The 17,486-nt window shown below is 50.9% G+C and overlaps 1 protein-coding gene across 1 annotated transcript; it reads left to right on the forward strand.

Annotated features, from left to right (window-relative positions):
• Positions 1-15,627: 15,627 nt before the first annotated feature.
• On the forward strand, positions 15,628-16,320 carry H1-0 (H1.0 linker histone; the record flags this gene model as incomplete). Its single annotated transcript, XM_079715863.1, has 1 exon — positions 15,628-16,320. One exon carries the CDS (start codon positions 15,628-15,630, stop codon positions 16,210-16,212), a length of 585 nt encoding a protein of 194 aa, XP_079571989.1. The 3' UTR covers positions 16,213-16,320.
• Between the last annotated feature and the right edge of the window lie 1,166 nt (positions 16,321-17,486).

Raw genomic sequence — 17,486 nt, forward strand, 5'->3', positions numbered from 1 at the left:
CCTATCTGGAAGGAGTCACGCGCATGCACACGCTCACGCACACGTGTGTGCACCCACACACACGCATGCACATGCACACACACAGCGTGAGAAAACGCAGGGGGAAGGGGGCCCTGGACATGCAAGAATCTGGAACAGCAGTTGCCTCTGGAGCGGGCTGGAGGGTGAGTGACAGGGGTGGAGGGATGCTTATTTCAATGTTAGATGCTTTTCTGAATTGTTTCCCAGGGGCGTGTGAGAGCTAATCGCAAATAAATAAAAGCTTAAAAAATAATAAAATTGCCCCAAAGAAACATGGTATGGGAACGACAGAGCTGACGCCAAGCCTGGGGTTCAATTTCTGGTTCTGCTGCGTACGTGCTCCACTCACCCTCTGAGACCTCGATTGATAAATGGGATTCAGTGAGGTCACGAGGGCCCGCTTCCGCTCACGCCAGTCACGCTAGTCTGCGGCCGTGCCCACCGAGTGGCAGCTGTTATCATTGCTGTTAATGTCCCGGTCAGACCTGTTCCAGACACCTGAGTGACACAGATGTGAAGGGCACACCCTCACCCTGACCGAAGACAGCGCCAGGGAGGGCCAATGTTGCAACTGACCCAGCCAGAGGAGCCAGGGCCGCCTGGGGGAAAAGGTGACACCCACACTGAGTCTCCGGGGATATGTAGGCGTCACCAGGAGACAAAGGCGGAGAAGGGCGCTCCAGGCTGGGGGGGCAGGGCAGGCACACCTGGAGCTATGCCCCGTAAACAGAGTTGTAGACGCGTGCTGTCATGAGCACCTGTGTGCACTCCTGCCCCGTACTGTTCACTCCCACACATGCCCCCCTGCTCACAGGTCCAGCCTGCAGCAGGTGTCCACACATGCTCCAGGGGCTTGCAGGTGGGCCGAGCGTGGAGGCAGCTTGAGGCTCAGGGGTGCGGGCTGGGGACAGACTGCTGACTACCTGTGTGACCCCAGGCAAGTCACTTAACCTCTCTGGGCCTCAGTTTCCTCACTTCTAACATGGGGATAATAACAGTACTGACCTCGTCAGGATGTGGTAAGGATTAAATGAGGCAGTGCCTGTAGGGTACTGAGAACACTATTCAATACATATTCACTGTTATGATTCCTAAAACACGCTCACTGATACATTAGTATCATTACACTGTGTTCATATTTCATAGACTATGTTAATGTTTTACTAAATGCATGCCTCGTGGCATGCATTTCTATGTATTTTATGTATGCATACACACAAGCCTGCTCAGCCACCAAGGGACCTGGAGTTCTTTGGGTACAGCTGGAACCAGCTTTTTCACCACTTTTATTTTGTCCCATCTAAGTTTTAAAAATTGTTATTTAGGGGGCTTCCCTGGTGGCGCAGTGGTTGAGAGTCCGCCTGCCGATGCAGGGGACACGGGTTCGTGCCCCGGTCCGGGGAGATCCCACGTGCCGCGGAGCGGCTGGGCCCGTGAGCCATGGCCGCTGAGCCTGCGCGTCCGGAGCCTGTGCTCCACAACGGGAGAGGCCACAGCAGTGAGAGGCCCGCGTACCACAAAAAAAAAAAAAAAAAAAAATTGTTATTTAGGGCTTCCCTGGTGGCGCAGCGGTTGAGAGTCCGCCTGCCGATGCAGGGGACACAGGTTCGTGACCGGACACAGGTTCGTGCCCCGGTCTGGGAGGATCCCACATGCCGCGGAGCGGCTGGGCCCGTGAGCCATGACCACTGAGCCTGTGTGTCCGGAGCCTGTGCTCCGCAACGGGAAAGGCCACAGCAGTGAGGGGCCCGTGCACTGCCAAAAAAAAAAAAAAAATTGTTATTTAAAAAAAACATTGTTATTTACTATACAAGTGAAGTATGTTAATTTTTGAAAGTGAGAAAAAGCAGATGAGGTAAAAGAAAAAAGAATCATCAGTAAGCCTACTTCCTAGAAGCTAAACTTAAGTTGTTGAATATCCTGTCAGACTGTTTTGCAATCCTATGTTTACACATAACCACTCATACTTATACTTCTTTTAATGTAACATGTATATACCTTTCATCGGATCACACTACACATAGGCTACTTGAGCACCTCAAAATGCTAAAAACTCCCCCGCTGAAATATAACTTTTACCTTTTGACATATCAACGTCTTTTCATGCCAACAAATTGGAGAACTCCACCATCATTCTTACTGGAACGATAAGACCAAGATTTATTCTGCAGGTCCCTCTCTGTTTCACATATAAGTATTTTCCATTTTTCTAGGGTTAAAAAGTAATGCTGCAGGGACTTCCCTGGTGGTCCAGTGGTTAAGACTCTGCACTCCCAATGCAGGGGGCCTGGGTTCGATCCCCGGTTAGGGAACTAGATCCCGCATGCCACAAGGAAGATCCCACACACGGCAGCGAAGATCCCATGTGCCACAACTAAGACCCAGCGCAGCCAAATAAATAAATTAATAAATTTTAAAAAATGTTGCAGTGAACATCCTTGTACAGAAACATTTGTGTGAATTTCTGGTCATTTCCTTAGGCTAGATTCCTCTAAGTGGACCTCTTCCATGTTTTAAAAGTTCTGGTCTCTCAAACAACCTACATTCAGAAATAAGAGATTCCTCCGTTTAAAAAAATTAAGGAAAGCCATATGGAGCTGACAGTCAAAGCTTTGCAGGAGCAAATCCGCTGTTCCCACATTGAATTGACATAAATCTTAGCCCAAAGTAGAGACACAACACATTTGTGAGTCTCTGCTGCCTTATTGTGGGCAAACACATCATTTCCATCCAGGTGATGAGATACCAACAATGATGATAACAACTAATGCTTAAACTGTGCTGAGTACGTGTCTGGCACTCTTCTGAGTGATGTATATATAATCATATCACATTATAATATATATAATACTATAGATGTTATATATAATATTACATATAATTTGTTATAAACATATTACATATACACATATATATTTATACACATATATATACATTCAGTCTTCATGAAAACTCTATGAGGTAGGTGCCACTATTATCCCCAGTTTAAAGGGGGAGGAAATTGAGACACAGAAGGGTCAGCTTGCCCAGAACCTCGTACCTGTAAGTGGTAAAGCTGGGATTTAAACCCAGACAACATGGATCTATGGTGCTTGGACCTCACCACCATGCTAGACTTTGTGGGCTTCTAGTGGGTCAGTGAGGTCCTCCCAACCCTGAGTTTATAGGAGAGAGTACGTGAACCCAGAGAGGGTTACCAAACTATTTTAGGCCACACAGCAGTTTCAGGGGCTTCTCCCACCCACACTGTCTCCTAAGGTGTGTTTAAACACCTTCAGTGCGCATGGGAAAAGTTTCCTGAACCTTTCCAGAGAAGCTGCAGCGACCCAGAGTTTATACCCCCTCGTTCCTGGGAGCAGCACTTTGCTCTCCACCCCAGCCAGCACCAAAGCATGTTTTGAGCACTTGCAGGGAGTGATGCCAGCTGTGTTTGGGCCCCATTTGGGCATGGCCCTCGCCAGAGAGCAGCCAGGCCCAGTATGCGGGCCCTCCTCACCATCCTGGGCATACCAGCTTCGGTTCCAGGTTCCTTTAGCCGCTGGTGCTGGGGAGGGTACCAGTTAGGGTATCTGAGAATGCGGTGCATGGAGTAGAAAAATAATATTTACCCATCTATCTAGGCACTTTCCAGATATAAGAGATTGTGATTCCAATATTTTAGAATTCAACATAAGTGAGAATTCTAGTATGAGGACTGAATTCTTAGCTTCCATAATTTCTCTGAATTCTTTGATTCTAGAAGTCTTTGCCCTTCATTCCCATAAGCTGTGGCCAAGGAAGGCCAGTGCTCCTTCCTCGGGGCAGTCGAGGAGTGGCTGTCTAGAAAACATCAAAGTGCTGGAAGGCAGCTGGTTTCGGTCTCTCAGAGGGAAGGGGCCGCGATCTATGTACTTTGCCATCTTTTCCTGGAAACTCTGGTTTTGTTTGTGTTGCGTGTTGCTCCCAAGATGCCCTAGTCCCCCCTGCCCCCACCCAGGGACCCCTTTTTATCTCCTCCTCCAGGCGGCTCTTGCTCACGTGAAGGGCCCCGAGGTCAAGCTCAGCTGACCATTTCGATAGCAGAGCTCGTGCCCCGAGGTTAGGAAAACAACTGCTGCTGATGTTAGGGGTTACTGCTTTTGAAAAAATAAACACAAACAGACCCTCCACGTGCCCTGGGCTTCAACAGCGGGGCCTGCACTGAGTGGCAGAAACAGGGCCTTGGATTTGGGTTGGGGTGATCCCGGCTTCTCCCAGACTCCCACCTCTGGGGGCTTCCATGACCCTCCAGGCTGTGGCTGCCCATCCAACACTTGCTGGAAAAGACACAAGCCCTGAGTGTTAGGGAGGATGGACAGGCAAGTCCAGGAAGGAAGCGGTCCCAGAGCAGTGCTAACGGGGAGACTCGGGTAACATCACAGGCAGAGCGAGGACTGGGACTCCGTCTCCTTGACACCACCCAGGTGTGAGAGCTAAGCTCTGCAACTAGGGTCCTGGTTTGGCCTCATCCTGGCCCTGATGTGGGATGAGGGGTTGAGTAGAAAGGACTGGGCCAGGGGTCTGGAGTGGGGCCGGGGCCAGGGCAGTGCAGGCAGCACACGGCGTGAACTGTGTGTGCCCCCCAGACAGGCCTGCAAAGGGTCTCTAGCCCAGAGGTGCTGAGGGCAGAGGAGAGCAGGAGCAGGCTGGGGGACACGCAGGACCAGAGCCAAGGTCAGCCTCACCAGGCTGCACATCCTGCCTCTCACTCAGACGCTGGGCTGAGAATGGGCTATGCCTCTGCACTCACTTGGCCTTGAACACTTTTCCTCCAACTTATTCTGTACATTTTTAAACCTACAGATGAGCTGCAAGAATAGTCCAATAGGGACTTCCCTGGTGGTCCAGTGGTTAAGGCTCCGTGCTTCCACTGCAGGGGGCACGGGTTCGATCCCTGGTTGGGGAACTAAGATCCTGCATGCTGCGCAGCCGTGCAGTACGGCAAAAATAAATAAATAAAACTTTACAAAAAAAAAATAGTCCAATAAATTTCCACGTATCCTTTGCCCAGGCTCACCAACGGTCATGATTTTGCCACCCTTGCTTTCTCTCTGGTGTTCTCTGTTGACACCTCTGTCTACATATATACAAATCTGTAAACCAATACTTCTGTCTAAGTACATATATTTTGCTCAGTGATCTGAGTTGCAGACATCATGACACTCTCTCAGCCCTTCAGCATCCATCTTTTAAGTTAAAGGACATTCATCCACAAGACCACAATCTAATGAGCGCATTCCAGAAATGGAACGCAGGTGCAATGTTATCTAATATACAGCCCACATTCAAACTTCCTCAGCTGTTTCAATAACGTCTTTTAGAACTTGTTCTTTTTTAGATCCAAGGTCCATCCAGGAGCACGTACAACATTTAGTTGGGTCTCTCTTGTCTCCTGTAATCTGGGACATGTCTCTGCCTTTATAGTCTTTCATGACTTTAATATTTTTGGAGGGTCCAGGCCAGTCATCTTATAACATGTCCCTCGGTTTGAGTTTGTCCAGTTCTTTTCTCATGATTAGATCCAGGTTGAGTTTGAATAATTCAAGGCCTTTGAGTCCTAGTGGCAAACTGTTATCCAAACACGTTGATCTAATGTTCACTCTTGCGAGCAAGGGAAAGGAGTGGCCGACTCACTCCCAGCACTGTTACCGTTTCTAAAAATCTTAGTTAGGGAAGTCCCTGGCAGCCCAGTGGTTAAGACTCCGTGCTTTCACTGCCAGGGCCCTGGGTTTGATCCCTGGTCTGGGAACTAAGATCCCGATCCTACAAGCCGTGTGGCATGGCCAAAAAAAAAAAAAAAAAAAAACCTTAGTTAAACTGAAAGGTGAAAAATATGACATTGCTGTTGTTTAAAGCTGCACATCTTGGCTTACGTATGAGATCAAATTAGCTGGTATTTACTTGTCTGTCTAATTTATCTGTTTATGTACTGTCTCTCACTGTGGTGTTACCATTTTTCTCCTAAGGATTTGTAACACTATTCTATATGCTATGAATACTTACTGTTCATCATATTTACTCTTAAGGGTTTTTTAAAATATTTTTTTTGCCTTTTCCTCATATGTATGTTTTTGACATTATGAAGGTTCTTTATTATAAAAGTAATACATGCTTATGGGACTTCCCTGGTGGCACAGTTGTTAAGAATCTGCCCACCAATGCAGGCGACATGGGTTCGAGCCCTGGTCCGGGAAGATCCCACATGCCACGGAGCAACTAAGCCCATGCACCACAACTACTGAGCCTGTGCTCTAGAGCCTGCAAGCCATGACTATCGAGCCCATGTGCCACAACTACTGAAGCCCGTGCGCCTAGAGCCCATACTCCACAACAAGAGAAGCCACCGCAGTGAGAAGCCCGCACACTGCAACGAAGAGTAGCCCCTACTTGATGCAACTAGAGAAAAGCCCACGTGCAGCAACAAAGACCCAATGCAGCCCAAAATAAAAAATAAATAAATTAATTAATTTTTAAAAAAAGTGATACATGCTTATTGTTTAAAAAATTAAAACAATATGGAAGTGTAAAAGTAAAAAGTAAAAGCCTGCCATGACCCAATTCCACTTCTCAGAGAAAACTGGCAATAATAACGTGGACATATGCACACACATCCACAGCCCACTTGTCTAGCCTGGAAAACAATCCCCTCATCACAGTGCAGCGTGGTTGTTTTTTTAAACCATCTCTCATGCACCCTCATGCATTTATTGGTAAGAAGCCCAGCATCTCCCTCTCGAGGTCTCTTCCAGAATAGTCTGAGATTCCCAGGGGCTCCTCCATCCAAAGGAGGCCGGTCCCACTCCTATAAGGCCCAGCCTGCCTGCTGGTGAGCTCCGAGGTTACAGCCCTCTCGTTCGTACCAGGAGCTCAGTCCTTGCTCCCTGAAGTGGGAATGATGCCAGAATGGGAGGAGGGGAGGGCCCAGCATGGCTTCCAGCCCAAAAGCCACACATGGTGTCTGTCTGCCTCACAACGTCCATATCCCGTTTCCCACAGAGTGAGTTCCCTCTTTGGGGGCATAGGTGTCCTCTTTGCCAGATGACCTTGGTCAGGACTATCCCAGTGGGTCAGATGGCAGCTAATCTTACTGACCTGTATAGGGCAGGGCTTGGAGCCCAGAGCTCATTCCTCCCAGGGCTCCCCGGGACAGCCACAAGTTTGCCCATCTAGTCCTCAGATTAAGGGAGGGGAAGCTTTGAGAGTTGATTAAGAGCCTGGAGTCAGACCCCTTTAGACAAGTTCCTTCCCCCTCTGTCAAAGGAAGTGACAATAACAGCACAAGATCCAAATGCATTAGTACCTATCAATAGAGCACTGACCACAGTGCCGGGCACACAGTAACTGCTCCATAAATGTGAACTATTGTTATCAATATATACCTGGATGGAGCTCCCTAACTTCCCTATTTTATAAAAACGAGATCCCCATGCATATTTTTTCTCAGCTTGCTTTTCTGAATTGGTGTACTGCAGACACATTCCAAGTCTGCACTTGCAGCCTCCTCTCTTGTGTAAGAGCCACATGGCCTCCCAAAGGATGGTGCCCATGCAGGAGGTTATCTCTAAGAATCAAAACCCTCAGCCTTTGCCTTGGTGATGTCTCTGTTGCTTTAAATCTTAGGAAATTAGTTAAAGTTTAGTTCAGCTAGATCAGTTAAAGTTTAACCGTGAAGCTATCACCTGCAGTTTCATTCCTTTGTCATGGAGTGTGTGTTTGTCTTTCTGTCCATCATTTGGCTTTCAACCCATGTGGGACTTCGATTATTTTCCTAACTTGGGAGAAGTGGGTGAGAGATCAGCTTCCAAGGCATGAGGTTGTAAGCGATGAGGAGGGACCGGGAGAGCTGCCAGCTAGGGCAGGAAAGGGGAAGCCCACGAGGAAGGGTCCTGGTGTCAGACTCCATGCCATCACCATCCTTGCTTCTGCTCCAGGAACTTGGGAATTTTTCTGGTTGCTCCCTCGCCTCCAACAAGGAACCCTTTAGGGAGTCCTGTGGACGTGTCATCCTAAATATTTCTCACATCGGCCCCTTCTTCCGGCCTCCACTGCCACCTCTTTAGCTCAGTACCCGGCTTGCTGAGATGGCCCGTAATGGTCTCGTCACCCTCATGCTGCCCTTCCCAAATCCGTCATCCAAACTGCAGCCTGTGAGAAGCAGTTGTCTCAACCAGGTAAAGCTGAGGCTGCACATATTACACCAGGACACTTGGAGAAGGAAAGTCACAGCAACACTGTCTGGAAAGCAAGAGGCTGGAAACAACCTAAATATCCAACCCAAACAGTAGTGTATTCGTTTCCTAAGGCTGCTGAAACAAATTGTCCCAAATCTGGTGGCTTAAAACAGCACAAATTTATTACCTTACAGTTCTGGAGGTCAGAAGTCCTAAAAGGGTCTCACTGAGCTAAAATCAGGTGTCGTCAGGTGTGTGTTCCTTCTGGAGGCTCTGGGGAGGATCTGGGTTTTGCATTTCCCACCTTCCAGAGGCGCCTGCACTCCTTGGCTTGTGGGCTCTTTCCATCTCAAAAGCCCACAGTGGTCCACTCTTTCACGACACCATCTCTCTGGTTCCTACTCTTTTGCCTCCCTCTTCCCCCACTCAAGGACCTTTGTGATTACATTGGTGCCCCCTGGGTAATCCAGGGTAATCTCTCATCTCAAGGTCAGCAACCTTAACTCCATCTGCAACCATAATCCCTCCTTGCCATGTGACAGAGCATACACACGGGTTCCAGGGATGAGGGCACGGACAGGTCTGGGAGCCATCTATCCAAGTAGCACGGAGATAAACTGCAGCCCCTTCCTACAGTGGAACATACTACATTCTGAGAGAGATTCACTGTGAAGCTGGCCTCGCTGGAGCCTTAGGGTCTCTGCCTTGCCCAAGTCCCTTGCAAGGCCCTGAGAGGGATCCTAGCAATGTGGGTCAGACAGTTCATTAATAAAAGTATATTTCTGGATTTCATGATCTTTGTGGTATTTATTAGCTTTTTTTAAAAAAATATGATTTGTTGTGAGTTCTTTTCTCATTCTAAATATAAACTCACTTTTTACCTAATATTCTACTACTGTATTTTTTATTTATTGGCCACTCCCATGTGGTTTGTGGAGTCTTAGTTCCCTGACCTGGGCCCTCAGCAGTGAAGGTGTGGAGTCCTAACCACTGGACTGCCGAGAAATTCCCTATTATTGCATTTTTTAAAAAAGGACTTCAAAAATTGTATAAATGTTAGGTCCTACAAAACCAGTATGTGCTCTGATCACTGAGCAATAGCTGCTTGCACCAACATGACGACTTTCAAAAATACACTGAGTGAAAGAAGCAAGTCACAGAAAAAAATACCCATGATATGCTTCCATTTGTATACAGTCCAAAACCAGGCAAAACTAAGCTATACAGTAGTGTATGGGGTTAAGTTCACATAGGAAAACTATAAAGAAAAAGGAGAGAATTGTTTTACAGAATTCCAGGATAGAGGTCATGGAGATATGGTTAGGGAGGGGGACACAGGGGGCTTCCGAGGGACTGATGATGATTCTCATGTTAACTTGAGCAAGGGAAACAGTTGTCTCCATATTGGTTTTAGAATTGTATTACATTGCATAATCTCTTGCATGGATGATGTATGTCATAATTTAAATTTTTATTTTAAAATAACTGGGTTAATTATTTTAAGAATCAAAATTTTAAGCTTAAAATTCTGTAGTGGCTTCTGACTGCACTCAGAACAAAATCTACACCCCTTGCCATGGCTTAAAGCCGCACGTGCTCCAGCCAGCTCTTCAGTCTAATGGCATCTCCCTCCACACTCCTCATCTGTCTCCATCCAGCCACACAGCCTCCCCTGGCACTTGATGTACATAAGCCCACTTGTGACCCCCTTCCCAGGCCCCAATTCTCATCCTTATCTGCGCTTGACACAATCACAATTTGTAATGATATCAATGCTGTCTCCCCAGTGGACTCTGAGCCCCATGAGACCAAGCTGGGTCTGTTCTGTTCACACCTGGCACTCAGCCAAAGTAGAGGGTCCTTAAATGGGGGAAGGGGGAGGTAGAAGATCTCTCTCCTTGAACTCCAGACTCAGGATTCTTCCATTTACCTGACTTCTCAGCATCTCCACTCACACATCTGGGAGGCATCTCAAACCTAACCCGGCTAGAACTCTCAAACCCTCAGTCTTCCCTGCCTCAGTTAATGACAGCTCCATCTTCGCTTGTTCAGGCCCAAATCCGTGGGGTCCTCCTGGGACCTGACCACTTCCCATCCCCTCCACTGCTGCTACCTGGGCCAGACCACCACGATCGCTCCCCTGGATTACTGCACCAGCCTCCCAAGCCTCTTCTGTCCTTGCCCTCTGCAGCTTCTTTTCCACACAGTAGCCAGAGTTGACTATGATTAACTATTTTTTTAAATAAATTTATTTATTTTTGGCTGCTCTGGGTCTTCGTTGCTGCACACGGGCTTTCTCTAGTTGCGGCAAGCGGGGGCTACTCTTCGTTGCGGTGCGCAAGCTTCTCATGGCGGTGGCTTCTCTTGTTGCAGAACACGGGCTCTAGGTGTGTGGGCTTCAGTAGTTGCAGCACGTGGGCTCAGTAGTTGTGGCTTGCGGGCTCTAGAGTGCAGGCTCAGTAGTTGTGGCGCACAGGCTTAATTGCTCTGCAGCATGTGGGACTTTCCCAGACCAGGGCTAGAAACGGTGTTCCCTGCATTGGCAGGCGGATTCTTAACCACTGCGCCACCAGGGAAGTCCTATGATTAACTATTGCCTGGGTCCCACCGTGTCCCACCTCTGCTCAAAACTCTCCAATGGCTCCCACCTCACTCAGAGTAAAAGTCAAAGTCCCTACAATGGTCCCCCAAACCCTACATGACCTGTGCCTCCTTTACTTCCCAGACCTTACCTTTTAAAAAACTCATCTCTTCCTACTGTCCTCCTTAATTCAGCCACGCTGTACACTCCTGCCATAGGGCCTTTGCACTGGCTGTTCCCTCTGCTTGGAAGATTCTTCCTCCAAGAATAAGAATGGCTCCCTTTCTCACATCCTTTGAATCTGTTCACATGTCAGCGTCTTCTTCTCTGACCACCCTATTTAAAATTGCAAACACCCTCCTCTCAACACTCACCCTCACCCGGCTCTAATTTTGTCTTTGCAATTAGGGCTTTCCAACATACTATATAACGGACTTACTTTTTAAAAAAATATTTATTTATTTGGTTGCATCGGGTCTAGTTGCGGCAGCCTGGCTCCTTATTTACGGCATGCATGTGGGATCTAGTTCCTGGACCAGGTATCGAAACTGGGCCCCTTGCATTGGGAGTGTAGAGTCTTAACCACTGCACCACCAGGGAAGTCCCTATAATGGACTTCTTTATTTCTTTACTTATTTTATAAGTTTATTTATTTATTTTTGGCTGCGTTGGGTCTTCATTGCTGCACACCGGCTTTCTCTAGTTGCGGCAAGTGGGGGCTACTCTTCATTGCGGTGCAATGGACTTCTTTATTTCTTTACTTATTTTATAAGTTTATTTATTTATTTTTGGCTGCGTTGTGTCTTCATTGCTGCACACCGGCTTTCTCTAGTTGCGGCAAGTGGGGGCTACTCTTCATTGCGGTGCGCGGGCTTCTCATTGTGGTGGCTTCTCTTGTTGCGAAGCATGGGCTCTAGGTGCGCGGGCTTCAGCAATTGTGGCTTGTGGGCTCTAGAGCGCAGCCTCAGTAGTTGTGGCACATAGGCTCAGTAGTTGTGGTGCACGGGCTTAGCTGCTCTGCGGCATGTGGGATCTTCCCGGAACAGGGCTCGAACCCATGTCCCCTGCATTGGCAGGAGGATTCCTAACCACTGCGCCACCAAGGAAGTCCCTGGGCTTCTTTATTTAGTCCATTGCTTATCTATCTTCTCCACTAGAATGTCAGCTCCACAAGGGCAGGGATCTCTTGTCTTTTGTTCACAGCCCTATCCCAGTGCCTATCCCAGTGCCTGGCACATATCAAGTGAACACCTTAGAGTTCCAAAGACCAGAATGAATGCATGTCTGCAGTGGGAAAGTCATTGGCTGGGGAGTCTGTCACCTGTCACCCTCCCTCCTCCAGGTTGACCCACCTTGGACAAGTCATTTAGCCATCGTAGACATCCTCTCCGAAAAATGGAGATGTTATGTATCCCTTGAATGCGCTCAGTAAATGCTGGCACATTCACACATGCATATTAGTAAAAACAGGACCCCTGGCATTCTAGTGCGATTTACGCTTTTCCATACAGGATTTCATTTCACCCTCACACCAACCCCAGAGGTAGGTAGAGCCCCTTTTTGATAGATGAAAACACTGAGGCCTCTTTTAACAAGTGAAAAAACAGCAGAGAGGCCTGGGACCCTCCCTAAGTGAATGAACAGGCGATGTCTGACCCCCTCCCTGGGGCGGCCCGGCGGTTCCGAGGCTGGAGAGGGTCCCAGAAGGGTCTCAGTGCGGGGCTCGCCATCGGGGGACTACATTTCCCAGGAGGAATTGCCCGCAGCTCTGAGGCTCCCGAATTTTTAAAGGGCTCGCGTTAAATGGGGCGGAGGGAGTTCTGCCGTCTGCCGGCCGGTAAACGGCTCTAAGCTGGGTGGGGACCCGAGACCGTCCTGCAAGGCGGGCCGGGCCGGGCCGAAGTCAAGAAGCCCCCCGAGCTCTGCAGTGTCAGCGAGGCGAGGTGAGGCCAAGCCAATCTGGAAGCAGCCTGTCCTCTTCGTGCCCACCTCGGCCTCGGACTCTATGCCCAACTCCCGGGGAACCCCTCCCAACTCCCCCTTCCCCTCCAGTTCTCCCGAACGGGGGGAGGGGCGGTGAATCTCGTCGCCAGCGGGCAGAAGAGCTGTCCACCGGCGGTAAAAGCCCCCGAGACCCCGAGGCGACCCCTCCCTCCATTTCTGGCTTCAGTTCTGGGAGAGAATTTACAGGTTGCTGGGATGGGCGGGGACTCGGGATGTGAGAGCTACAAAACGAAGTGAAGGCCTGCGGGCGCCGGGAGCTGAGCCTCGCAGTGCGCCCCCCCATCCGTCCTTCCTAGTCCCGTGGCCTCCACAGTAGATGAGGGTGATGGCGGGGAGTGATCGCGTTACCTGCCTCCCCAGGCAGGAGGCGCAAAGGATCAAGAAACGGGTGGAGGGCGCTGTGCAAATAAAATTATTTCATCATGGTGCCACTGGACTCGTTCAGTCCTTATTTTTAGACACCCAGGGACCTGGGATGCGGGGATGACATGTCTCTGGGAGCACAGGGTGGAACGACATCTCGGACCTGGGGCTGACTACGTGGATGCCTATTTTCCCATCTAGATCTTAGTGGGAACCAGAAGAACTGTCTTTGAAAATAACCAAAACAAACCCACCAGAATGTTGTGTTTTCAAATCAGGAAACTTCGGGATAATTGACAACATCCAAATAAGAAGATTGACCTTTTAAACTAACCTGGCCCTTCCTGGCTTCTCTTCCCCGCCTGCGACACCAAGATAAGCCCGGGAGAAGGCATCCCATACCGATACCGAGTCCTGAGGGACTCCCCCTCCCCTTTCCCAATCATTTGGATTAATCCATCCCTTGGTGTGTGTGTGTGGGGGGGCCCATTAATTTCCCTGGCCTCAGAGACTCCCAAGTCCAGTAGGAGCCCTTCCCCCACCATCTCCCAGTTACGACCAGTCCCCCCATCTAAACCTTCCAACCCTTCCCCTCCCTCTTCCTCAACAGCTGGTGTCTGCAAACAGCTCCGGGACCGTACAGGAGAGCCGCCTTCATAATTCTGACCAGCTATAAACCCCCACTACCAGCGTATTGTTTAAGTGAAGAGTGGCCGCCTCTTTGCTTAGGGAATAAAAGCGGGTTGTTGTGGGAGGAGGCTCAGAGAGCGAGCATCCTAGAATCTCAACCCAGGGCCCCTGCCAAGCGGGACCCTGCGGGACCTTGCACGTGAGTAGGACGTCTGTTGCAGACAAGGGGTCCCAGGAACTCTGGGGTCCCATCTGTTGGCCTCTAGACCGCTAAAGCCCCTCTGAGCCCCCAAGGTTCACTACAGATGGTGGCGCCCCTTGCTTTCCTCATCTATACCTGCCAAGCAGCACGGGAAAAGATGTATACATTTTAACAAAGACATCGCATCTTCCCAGCAAAATGGCGGTGGTCCGGGCCACGGCTCCCTGAACAACTCACACTTTCCGAGGATTAGTCAGGACTCAAGCAGCGCGACCCCCTCCTCGACCTCCCCGCCAGAGCCCCATTTTCCCAAGCTCCCAAAGCTCTCAGGGCCTCTCCTCATCCCAGGGGCCCCCAAGACAGTCTTTGGTTAGAGCCTGCGGGTCAGCTTCTTCATTGTGGACCGCCCCCCTCACTGCCTTCAGGGAGCCTTGGGAGGGGGACTGGACCCCCAGGATGGGCCCTAGGGGTAGAGGCGGCGAGCTCTGTCTCTGACACCCCAAAACTCCTAGGCTGAGGGAGGACTATAAATGAATTCTCAGTTAGGACATATGGAGGATGTGGGGGTCTTTGAGGAGAAGAGGCGGCTCGGAGACCCCTCCTCATTCCCTCAGGGGACCCGGGCAGCATTCGGGGTTCGGTCTCAGGAGAGAACCTCGACGCAGAGGTCAGGGGGCGCGCTGGGGGAGCGAAGACAGAGGAGGGGGAAGGGACAAACTTTGAAAGTGCCCTTCCAACTCTTCCAGGGAAAGTTTGCTTAGGGGCCCCATGGACAGAGAGAGGGTAGAGGTGCGGGGGGCCCGGTGGCGGGATGACCCCTGAGAGGTGACCGGACCCCGGGGGAGGGACCCCTCCCCCCTGTCCCGGCTCGGCCCGGCTGGGAGTCGCCCGGCTCGGGGCCGCGTGTGTTAGTTGGGGCCGCTTTCGGGCCGCTCCGCTGGGCTGAGGGGTCCCGCCGCGGGCCGGGAGCGGGGTCCCCGGTAGCCCCAGGGGGGAGCTTTGCTACGGGGGGTTTCCCGCACCGGGGCTCCCCGGCCCCGCAGAGCCAGCCCCCGGCAAAGGGGAAATGTGCCGGCGCGCCAGCGGTCCTTGGCGCCGTTTGGGGCGCGTGGCGAGCGCGGGGGGCGGCGGCCGGGCCGGCGGGACGCCCGGTGGGGGAGCCCAGAGAGCCAGGCAGCGTCCCCGGGCGGCGGCGGGGAGCGGGAAGGCCCCGGCCGGGGGGAAAGGTCGGATTTGCTCAGCGGAAGAAACACAGATGGCGGCGGCGCAGCGCCATTCCGGGCCGGGAGCAGGCAGCCAGCAGCCCTGTCCTCACCGCGGTCCGCCCGCCGCCGCTAAATACCCGGATGCGCCGCCCGAGCGCCAGACGCGGAGCTGGGAAAAGGGAGGCAGAAGAGGCGGAGGCGGAGGCAGACCCGGGCGCCGAGACCGACCGACAGACCAGCGAGGCTGGGCCACGCAGACCCGGCCCAGCGAGTTCCCCCCGCGACCCGAGCAAGGTCCCCGAGAGACGGCCTCGGACTGGCTTCGGAGCCAGAGGCGCCAGAGCAGTTCCCGAATCAGGCTTTCCTGGGCTTCCGACGAGGGCTGGCCCTTTGGAAGGTGCCTTCTTCAACAGCAGGACCAGGCAGGCCACCATGACCGAGAACTCCACATCCACCCCTGCGGCCAAGCCCAAGCGGGCCAAGGCCTCCAAGAAGTCCACAGACCACCCCAAGTATTCAGACATGATCGTGGCTGCCATCCAGGCGGAGAAGAACCGTGCTGGCTCTTCGCGCCAGTCCATCCAGAAGTACATCAAGAGCCACTACAAGGTGGGTGAGAACGCCGACTCCCAGATCAAGTTGTCCATCAAGCGCTTGGTCACCACTGGGGTCCTCAAACAGACCAAAGGGGTAGGTGCCTCGGGGTCTTTCCGGCTGGCCAAGAGCGACGAGCCCAAGAGGTCAGTGGCCTTCAAGAAGACGAAGAAGGAAGTCAAGAAGGTGGCCACGCCAAAGAAGGCCGCCAAGCCCAAGAAGGCTGCCTCTAAAGCCCCAAGCAAGAAGCCCAAAGCCACCCCAGTCAAGAAGGCCAAGAAGAAGCCGGCTGCCACGCCCAAGAAAACCAAAAAACCCAAGACTGTCAAAGCCAAGCCAGTCAAGGCATCCAAGCCTAAGAAGGCCAAACCAGTGAAGCCCAAAGCCAAGTCCAGTGCCAAGAGGGCTGGCAAGAAGAAGTGACAATGAGGCTTTCCTTGTGGACACTCCTGCCTGTCTCCTATTTTCTGTAAATACTTTTCTCCTTTCTTCTCTCTTGATCCTCATCTGCAACCCTTGGCCCCTTTTCCTTCTGACTTTATAAAGAGACAGTTTGTATTCCTCAGAAATTAGGGAATAATTCATTTTTCCTTAACCAATCATGCAAGGACAGCAACAACAAATCTCATCTCTGTATTGATGAGAATGTACTTAATATTTTGTTCTGTTGATTTGTTACTAATATGCTTATGGGTTTGGGGATGTGGGTGGGTTTGTGTGTTTTGTTTAGTTACATGGTTGGTTCACTCCGAAGGTGAAAGTCGGGGCGGGGGGGGAGAATGGGCAAGGCAGCTTCTTGCGGCTAGATGACAGCGAGCCCAGGAATTGTAAGGTTTGTAGGAATACCTATGAGGCCATTGAGTTTTCTTTAAGTTGAGCACTGCTTGTGAGAGTTTCAGAACCTAGGCGCGGAGGAGAGGGGTGGCAGCAGCTGGACGGCAGAGGAGGGAGGTGGGAAAAAAAAACCCTCTCTAGGCTGGCTTCCACCTCCCAGTGGTGAGCAGTGGAGCGTCCAAATCCAGTTTCCTTGTCACTTCTGTTAAGTCTGCCCCAGTGGCCTCCCTATTGTCCTAGAGACGTGGAGGGGGTTGAAGTGACAGCTGGTCTGAGAAACTGTGGCTCCTCTCAGTCAGCTGGAAACTAGCCATTGGGGGGGTGGGGGGTGGTCTCTGGCTTCCGAAAATCTGTTAAACTGGAGTGGAAACTTTGGGGGTAGGGTGGAGAGTCATTCAGCCAAGTGCCTCAGTGTGCCCTGTTGAAACTTGGGTTTTTCCACACAATTGGATTGTATTCTAGGAGGACCTTTTTGCTTTTCCCCTGATTTTTGGTTCCTCCTGTACAAGAGGTGTTGCTTAGCAGTCTGCTGGGGCTCCAGCCCTGCCGCCCACCACTTAAAAACCTCCCGACCTTTTCACTTCTGAGTCTTTTGTAAGTAGTTGTAGATGGGGGAAGAGGGGAGGGAGGGGAGTGGACAGTAAGACATACTGCAGTCGACTTTGAATTGCTAAGTAGTTTTAGAGAGCTAGGTCTGTGTGTATGTGTGTGTATATGTATATGTACATATCTAGGGCTAGTACTTATGTTTCACACCCGGGAGCTGGGAGAAAAAAACCTGTACAGTCGTCTTTCCCTTGTTTTTAATAAAATAGAAAAACGCAATTGCGCGTTCCCCCTCCACCTCCTTTTTGTTTGTAAAC

The sequence above is a fragment of the Hyperoodon ampullatus genome (assembly GCF_949752795.1).
Source record: "Hyperoodon ampullatus genome assembly, chromosome: 11".
NCBI lineage: Eukaryota > Metazoa > Chordata > Mammalia > Artiodactyla > Ziphiidae > Hyperoodon > Hyperoodon ampullatus.